Source organism: Belonocnema kinseyi, chromosome 9, assembly GCF_010883055.1.
Source record: "Belonocnema kinseyi isolate 2016_QV_RU_SX_M_011 chromosome 9, B_treatae_v1, whole genome shotgun sequence".
In the NCBI taxonomy this organism is placed as follows: Eukaryota; Metazoa; Arthropoda; class Insecta; order Hymenoptera; family Cynipidae; genus Belonocnema; species Belonocnema kinseyi.
Genome location: NC_046665.1, coordinates 43,699,406 through 43,708,666, shown reverse-complemented (window position 1 = coordinate 43,708,666; position 9,261 = coordinate 43,699,406). Strand labels below are relative to the sequence as shown.

Sequence of the window (9,261 nt, the reverse complement as noted above, 5' to 3'; positions counted from 1 at the left end):
TTATTTACACAGGCAAATATTTTGTAATTCACTTTAGAAAACTTACAATTCAGAAATAAGAAAAAAATGTAAGTAAACATACATTATAAAAATCAGTGGATGTTTAATTTATAGTTACGAAAGTACAATCTTGTAAAGTTTAAATTTTAGTTTTTTTACACGTACCACACTTAACCGTAATGACGGAAAATCGGAAATCGTCGACACTACCAAAGAAAAAAAATATATTTCTTCATATTAAAATTAGAAAGTCCAAAGATAATTTTGGCCAAACTTTTAAAAAGAATCTTCTTAAATATTTGAAATATCATTAATCAAAGCCTATAATTTTGTAATTTCGTATCACACTTACCCCTATATCGACCCTAACGTAATTTTCATAATATTTTTTACAGTATGACAATGAAATATTAGGATACCGATCTTTAATCATCCTCAAGAAACGTTAACAAGTTGCAATCAAACTTTTTTTCTAAAAAATGCTGAATAAATTAAAACTTGAAGGATTGTGGTCAAAATAAAAATATAAATAAATAGAGGTTATGTGCGTTTCGTGTAATCAATTGACCTGGAATCGTTTTTTATTCTTTTTAATGTAGTACAAACGAGATGAATTTTTTTATTACATGAGGGAAATTGGCTAAATCCTGAAATTAGTATGATAAATATTTCAGTTAAAGGTTCGTGGTTTGAGTGAACCGAGTAAACCATTTTGGAGCAGCTTCGTGATAGCTATAGGTTAGTTAATGAAAGTTTACCGTCAGTGAACATGGACATGTTGTTTATCGCCTCGGCGAAACACTTGGCACTTTTTAGCGTAACATGTTTTGCTCTTTGTTTGCGAAGTTGGACATAAAATCACGAATTCATAAAGTCTCTATTTTTCGCGAACATCACAGAACAAGATGCTTTTTCACCTTTTTCACATTCACACTGTTTGATTTTGGTTGTGAGTTCTGACCGTTAACAGTTGCGCGTCAGGATTTTCCCTTTTGATTGGACCTTTTTCTCATATATGAACACTACCACATGTGATTCATGTTCTGACTCCTACGAGTAGTTGCGAGTAGTTAACTCGTTTTCCGGTATAGAATGGGGGATGAAGTCAAAAAAAGTAAAAGAAGGATCCTTAATTGAGTCGTTTGGGCTTATTGTTTTTTTCTGATACTCATTCCTGTTCGAATATTTTAGCTGTTGTGGTTATTCGGAATTATTTTATAGGTTTATAACAGGAACAAGATGAAAATTATTATACATATTATTACCTATATCATATACATTAATTTATTCTTATTTTTCTTGTAATAAAAGTGATCTATCCAAAAGTATTTTATTCGCTCTTGAAATGGTATTATCTTTTTCAGTATATATAGAATGTTTAAATTTTCGATGATTCTTGTGGATTTTATTTAATCCAAGTTATCAAATTCTGAAGCTTTCAAATAAGTTCTCTGGTTTTGAATGTTTCAATCTGTAATTTTCGATTTAGAACGATTCCGAATCGAAATTTGTTCTTTTTAAATGCTTTATACACTTTTTAAACTATTAAGACTTACAATTTGCAAGCAATTTATAACTTTTTAAATTGCAAAATAATCCATAAACAACTAAAAATCCAAACGGATCCAAGGCGACATACATATAATAATTATAATACTTTTAAAACCGTCGAATACATATTTTATAAAAAGTTAACATTGATTTTTCTATTTCAGTTTCCTCCCACCTCGTGCAAGAGATTCCCATAATATACAGTACCTGAAATATTTCCAAAAGCCACACCGAGAATTCGATATTAAAAAGTTACCAATTTTGAATTCATTTTTACGAATTAATTAAAATTATTTTTCTCCCGGAATAATAATGCATACGCCTATCGCACAGTCCTAACCGATTCTAAATTGATTAAATGAAGTTCCTATTTAACTTAATTTTAGAAACCCGAATTCTTTAATTTAATTGATCGCAAAGGCCTAAATAATGACTTTTTCTCGTCGATTGATTAGAAACAATTTAATTTATTGATGTATTAGGAAGATTTTTTCTTGATGGGTGCAATAGAAGAATTGGCTTTCTCACCGTTCACCCAGGCATTTGTTTGAGTCACAGCAATGTTGTCTTGAAATCGTTTCACTGGTTTGGTACCAATTTTGGAATATAGATTCGACATGGCAAGCACCTTAATGATACTCGTTACTCGTTTAAATTTAGCGCAAACTGGCTGCGAATTCAACTACACGATCTCCATTTTGAACGAGTTCTGGCAGCAGTACGTCGGTCGATAGGAGGAAATAACGCAGAACGCGCGTGTCCAAAAGATACTTGCCAATTTATCTGCTAGTCTGCTAGATAGGCTGTACCACTACTATTATAGCTTCAAATCATCTCTGTACCTACGCATCTCTGTGGCTATCCCAGGCCTCTCAGAATTCCACATTGTGGGCGCTTTTTAATCTAGTGCTAGCCGAACAAACCAGTTTGAGACTTTGTTAATTTTTATGAAAAACTCAAGAAAACATATTTCAGGGATCACAGCGCAAAAGAAGCTCATAAAAGCGGAAATAGGGCAATTTTTTCACGAAAAATGGGGAAGATAAATCCATTTCTGATTAAACATAACGCTGCGAAGTATTATGGATGTATTTAATATGGGTGTATTTATTTGTGCTTATTTTATGAGCATTTTGCTTCCTCATATGTATCACATAAATCTGCTTCCTCGTAGAGAAAGGGTTTTATCTGACAAAGGAAGAAAATGGATACTTCCAACATTGTTCAAGTTCATGATTTTGTCTTAGCACAAATCATAATTTCAGAACTTTGTAACTTACTGTAGTGTTATATTCCAAATTAAAACAAAAGTTTTCTTCATAGAAATAATGTAATTTTTTTTCTAACTTTCAAAGTTGCTGTATGTCGTCGAAAGTTCGTCAATAGATCAATCTACAGTCTACACGACTGGAAAACGGGAACAATTACTTCATTTGGACAATCGATGTGTCTCGAAGACGCGAACAGATACAACATATACATTACTGTTATATTCCCAATGTTAAAAAAGTTTTTCTCGTATTAAGAAGATAAAAGATATATATTTTTTTAATTTATAAACGAAAATTTCTAGATCATAAGCGATCGTGGAAGGAATATTTTTGAAATTTCTTAAATCGTTACTGGTGAGTGAATCATAGATGATTAGTAATAGGTCGATCGATGCATCTCCAAGATGAGAATAAAAACACTATATATAGCACTGTTGTGTTTGGATGATCAAAAAGGTTTTTCTCATATAAACTGAATAAACCATTTTTTTAAACTTCATAAACCTGTACTATTAGGTCATGAAAGTTTCAACAAAAGGTCGATCGATGCGTCACGAAAACGCGAACAATTACACTAATATCGTATGGATGCATTTTGTAGATGAAACAAGCTTTCCTCGTATGAAGAAGGTACATTTTTGAAATCTATAAATTAAAAAAAAAAACTACTTCCAAATGACCAATCTAGCTCAAAATCCTATCATATCTGGATATCAATCAGAGCTACAACGCGCACTAATTTGATCATGATACCTCTTTCACTTTTCGAGTTACGATGAACAAAAAAAGTTACATGCACACCTGGATGTATCTTAAAAATTTTACTTTTGAGCTTCTGAGGTTGAATTAAATGGTTGAATCAAAATATGTCAAAATAGTAGATTTGAAAATTTAGCTCATTACAAACCTTCAAGGTTTGCATACGAAGTCTTTTGATAAGAAATGTTATATTTTTCAATAATGTTACAATTTAAATACACTTAGCTAATTGGAAATCCATTCACAGCGATACAAAAAAGATGCGAAAATAATTTGTTGAACAAACAATTTGCATATTTGTTTATTTATTTAGCATAAGTCCCTAGAGCTAAATAGCACTCTAAGGAACAGGGGATACAGGAACTATTACAACAGCAACAAATAGAATACACTCACTACTCGAAGAATATTACTTAAGTTGTAATTGTATAGTACACCAGATTTTAACGACTTATTCGACAATAGTACTAAATGCGAGAGCGAGTTTGCTACCGCCATTGTGTGAGATTAAATAAAATTGATACTGAATAAGGGTAGCAGAATTACAACAAAATATTAAATATCAGCTTGCAAACCCATAAAGAAAGGGATATAATTTATTTATATAAAATATAAGTTTAGATGTTATATGTGTTAAAGGTATCGTGGCGCTGAATTACATATGAGAGTTACCAATGAGTGATTTCTAGAGTAGGATTGTCAATATTGATCAGATACTTATAAAAAGATTTTTTGAAGTGATAATAGAAAGGCGCATATGATATCATGATACTTCTAAGTATATGATTAAATATTTTTTTTCAAGGTTTGTCCTTTCGTCCTGACTCTAATTAATATTTTTAATGTAAATTCAAAACTACATGCATTCAAGTGGCTCAATTTTGAACGTTTGACTTTAAATTTCTTCAATCAGAAAATACAGAAACCTCTTAAATACGTAAATACTTACTTCATATTTCTTAATTAACTACTATCATCCATAATATGCCACAATTTTAATGGTTGTTGAGAAAGAAAATCTTTCAAATAAATACAGTCGAATTAGTTGCATATTTTAGAAAAAACTTTTTTCCAGTTTCTTTCTGCCTGGCATTCTCGAATAATAGAATTGCCGACAGTTTATAAGATTATCGAATCTGGTAATTCCCGGTACATAATAGATCATTTCCGCAAAAACATTGACGAAATCATAAAATATCCGACACTGTAAAATGGCCAACACAGGAAAATTTCCTAATATTATAAAATAACCGAAACTAAACAATTGAAAACATGGTTAAATAATAAAAAATATAAAAAGTAGATTCATCAGATTTTTGTATTTAGCATATTTTATTTTTAGGACATTTTCCAGTGTCGGGTATTTTATAAGTCGACAATTTTGTTTCGGAAATTTAACTTAATTCTACTCTAACAAGTTCTAGAAATTTGTACTATTTCAATTTTTTAGGCTGTCAAATTTTACTTTCTGCTTTATAAACGTTGAAAGTTGAAAGGTTTACAAATTGACAACTACAAATCATTTAAAAGTGTTTACCATTTATAGTTATTATAATTAATTAGATCTCATGAATTTGAAGGTATTATTTTCGAAAATTTGTTTAAACAATTCAAAATTTGTATGTATTCCACATTTAAATTCTCAATGAAATATTAGTCATTATTTGTAGCCTTAGAATATTGATAAAAATGAAATAGATTAAAATTTTAAATTGAAAGCCTCAGAATTGAGATATTTATAATTTTAGACTTTAGAAACTTTGTCACTTTTCAATTTCAAATGATCTATATGTTAAATCTTAAAATTGCATGTCGTTTCAAATTCAAAACACGTTTGGATTCATATAATTTTACAAGTATAAACATCAAAGATAAAATAATGATATTTCTATCTTTGAAAGAAATATTCCAATTTCGTACCACAAATTGAATTAATATTTTCTCCTATTTTACAAAGATGCTTATTTGGATTTCAGATCCGTGTATATACGTAATGAGATTCGTAGGAAAGCTCGAATTTGGAAAAAAGTCTATCGAAGTGGAAACAACAGCAAACAGATTGCTTGCCAGAATGAAAAGAGATAGTATTCATAGTGGCCGAAGACCTTCTGGAGTTATTGGTGCAGGTAGACAAAAATTTGCGTCCAACTTGCACCGAAAATATGCCTTTTTGTGCATGTTCAATTTCCGGGAGGAATAATCGACTTTCCTCCCGCTTCACATGTTTTCAAAGGCGAAATTTCAATGCAGGTTATGGACAAAAAAAACTATGATTATCATGGGCGGAAGGCGATAAAGGCGTGTGCGAGTTGCGTCAGTCGCTTTTTTCCGCCATTCATACATAATGGACTATTATAATTTGTAAATATGTACAAAAAGAATGTATGGGTATTCTTTCAAAATAATTTTTGAATTAAATTACTTTATTTTAAATTCGTTGTCACATTGTTTTATTTTTTATTAATAAATTGTATTTTCTAACAGCTCTTTTGATAGCAGCAAGATTGCATGACTTCAATCGATCTCCAGCAGATATTGTAAAAATTGTCAAAGTTCACGAATCTACTTTACGTAAAAGGTATCTATTATATTGTTGTCATCTATATCAATCAACCAATTTTTTCAATAATCATATTCAGTAAGAATTATTCAAATAAGTTATTTTTTGGCTCTACATTGATTTTAATATGATATTTGTTTAACAGGTTAATAGAATTCGGAGAAACTCCATCTAGTGCTCTGACTTTGGAAGAATTCATGCATGTTGACCTAGAAGAAGAACAAGATCCACCTTCTTTTAAAATGGCGCGGAAAAAGGATAAAGAACGGTTGAAAAAAGTATGAATCTCTTACAAACCTTTCGAAAATAAAATTGAATGATATTGAAATAACAAATAAATATATCTTGCATTTTAGTTGGAAAACGTTGAACAAGAATTGGACGAACTTCAAAAGGCCATTATGAAGCAATTGGAGAAGAGACCCACGAAAACTATGCGACATATCTGTAAGATTTTAAAAAATTTTAATTTGATCAAATTATCTATTAATAAAGTCTCGGATAGAATACTTTATGGAAATATATTTTTGCTTTATCTATATAATAATTTAATTTATAATCAAATAAGCAGGCATAGTTTTAAATAGGAATAGTAGTTTTAAATTGTAAGAAAATTTTTTCCCACAGTCGCTGAAGAGACCGACGCCGACAAATTTATTAGAGAAAGCAATATTAACATAATCCAGGATTGTCTATCGGAAAATCCTGACGACGCTTATAATCGAGATGCGGAAGAACCTGTTGTTGAACTAGGTTTGTACGCTTGTATTTTCTGTAATTTTCATTAGAAAAAAATCCGAATCCCAATAATTAATTTGGTAAAAATTCAGGTCCGGATATTGCATCTATGGGATTGTCGACCTCTTTTTATGGAAAGGAAAATGCCACCAAAGAGAAGCGTTCTCTGCCGTTTGAAAATGTAAGCGCTTTAATTTAAATTGATATTTCATTTATATATTTTTTACATTTGATTAATGTAATTTAATTGAATTCTAGATATCGGGAGAACTCGATTTAACAGGTCTGGATGATGAAGAGCTCGATTCATATATTATGTCCGAAAAAGAATCGCTAGGTAAAGTTACTCTGTGGAATGACGTCAATGCTCAATACTTAAAGGAGCAACAAGGTACTTTCAAGAATGGTGACTTAAAAATCATAAAAATGAATTATAACAGGAAGGTAATGAGTGTAATAAATACGTTTTTATTGCAGAAAAGGAAGAGAAACGACTAAGAGAACTGGAGGAAGGAAAGCCGGAAAAAAAGAGAAGAAGAACGAACAGAAAAAAGAACAATCAAACGCCTGCAAATAGTGCAGGTAAAAATATTTCCGTGTTGAAAATAACTAAGAAAATTCTAAATTTTAAATATAAAACTTGATTATGTTAAAGAATTTTAATTTTCTGAATTAAAATTTATTTTTGTATCATCAGGTGAAGCAATTGAGAAGATGTTACAGGAGAAGCGTATATCAAATAAGATTAATTACGAAGTCTTAAAGAGCTTGGATGTAGGATTGAATCATTCGAATCCACCAGCTCCTGATTCTGTTTCGTCTCCTGTTCCTGCTCCTGAATCGCCGTTCCTTTCGCCAGTGAAGATGGAGAGGTTTAGTTATCCCTCTTCCCCTGCAAAGTAAGCAATTTATCCTTATGACTTTTTCCGATAAAAAACAAATTAAGAAAGTTAAAGCATTTACAAAATAAAGAAGAAATAAGAGAAAATGAACTATGAAAATAACTAATAGATAAAAAGTTTCTCACTAAAAAAGAGCTATACATTTGTTGTTAATCATTTTTTGATAGGATGCATACTTTTTGTTCTAATCGGGAAAAATAGCATTAAAAATAAAAAAATTGAATTTTTCGGAAAAACGATACAAGATACAATACCATTTTATTCAGTAAAATTATTTTTACTTTAATAGGATTTGCACTTTTTCAGTTAGAAAAAAGACTATGAAACTTTACTGTTTCAATACCAATGCATATCATGTATTGTAATAACATACATTTATTGAAATGCTAAATTTTTCAGGTTAGCCGAGAATAAAATTTAAGGCAAAATATGGAACAAGTATTAAAGTAATCGCGATAAATAAAAATTTTACTTTATTTTGCAATATCTAAATAAGCAACCCCAGACCGTATTGCAGAAATAAATATAAATACATTTGATAAACAGTCAAACCTCGCTGGGGAAGTTGCGATAGACGAGCCGCTTTGCTTGTAATAAATGAGAGTAGAAATAAACGAGTGTGCAATAAACGAGGAATGACTGTAATAGTGTTTCGTAATGTAAAAAAGTTCGCATTTTGGACTTTTTTACGGAAAATACTATTTATGTAATTTTATATTTTTCTCAGGCCGAAATCAAGATTCGAAAGACTGAACATAGGTGCAACGCCGAAATTCCAAGTTCTAAGAGAGGACGTTTTGAGAAATAGGAAGAAATCAAATGTGGATTCAGGACCTAGTGAACCTGCAGTAGAACCAATGGAATCTGACAATGCTGCAGATATTGGTTTGTATACATTTTTATAATTTTTAATGAACTAATTATGATAGATCAATTAAAAAATAATCCATTACATATAAAACATTATAATTTCAATTATCCAAATTATTGTGAAACATTCCAATTAGAAAGTTATCGAGCCTAAGAATAAGTTTGAAAAGATAATAGTTTTTATGTTTTTCAATAAAAAAACTGGAAGGGACGTAATATATTGTAAATATTCAATTGTGAATGAATATGAACGCGTAAAAAAATTGCTATGATTACGATATGAGTTGCAAAATTTTAAGCCCTTGACGTTAAAAGAAATTCCATTTTGAAAACGTGATTCTAACATGTTTTTGTTAATGTGTGAATTGCAAAAAATAATATCTTGATTTTTCCTTTTTTTTTTAAACAGAAAGCTACACATGTTAATTTTTAAAGCTTTTTCTGTTTGCATAATTGTTAAATTTTGAAGACTTCCAACTTTAAGTTTATGGTAGATGGAAAAGGTATTAAAACAAATTACAGTCTGTCAAGTTAAAGCGTGGGTGGCTTTACTCGCAGTCGGTAAGGTGTATCGACATGATTTTGGTGTCAAAATATTAAGAAGAGCTCC

The 9,261-nt window shown here is 30.2% G+C and overlaps 2 protein-coding genes across 2 annotated transcripts in view; one reads left to right on the top strand and one right to left on the bottom strand.

Annotated features, from left to right (window-relative positions):
- The window catches only part of LOC117179728 (BTB/POZ domain-containing protein 6), a 7,982-nt gene extending 5,703 nt beyond the window's left edge, over nucleotides 1–2,279 (bottom strand). Inside the window, exon 1 of the mRNA XM_033371776.1 lies at nucleotides 2,080–2,279. Within this exon, the coding sequence (XP_033227667.1) occupies nucleotides 2,080–2,170 (91 nt within the window). The 5' untranslated portion in view covers nucleotides 2,171–2,279. The remainder of the gene's footprint in view (nucleotides 1–2,079) is intronic.
- LOC117179727 (transcription factor IIIB 90 kDa subunit) overlaps nucleotides 1–9,261 on the top strand; it is a 28,011-nt gene that overhangs the window by 15,905 nt on the left and 2,845 nt on the right. Inside the window, exons 6-15 of the mRNA XM_033371774.1 lie at nucleotides 5,558–5,707; nucleotides 6,066–6,159; nucleotides 6,287–6,419; nucleotides 6,498–6,588; nucleotides 6,769–6,894; nucleotides 6,972–7,060; nucleotides 7,138–7,270; nucleotides 7,357–7,461; nucleotides 7,577–7,778; nucleotides 8,509–8,666. Coding sequence (XP_033227665.1) covers nucleotides 5,558–5,707; nucleotides 6,066–6,159; nucleotides 6,287–6,419; nucleotides 6,498–6,588; nucleotides 6,769–6,894; nucleotides 6,972–7,060; nucleotides 7,138–7,270; nucleotides 7,357–7,461; nucleotides 7,577–7,778; nucleotides 8,509–8,666 — 1,281 coding nt within the window. The remainder of the gene's footprint in view (nucleotides 1–5,557; nucleotides 5,708–6,065; nucleotides 6,160–6,286; nucleotides 6,420–6,497; nucleotides 6,589–6,768; nucleotides 6,895–6,971; nucleotides 7,061–7,137; nucleotides 7,271–7,356; nucleotides 7,462–7,576; nucleotides 7,779–8,508; nucleotides 8,667–9,261) is intronic.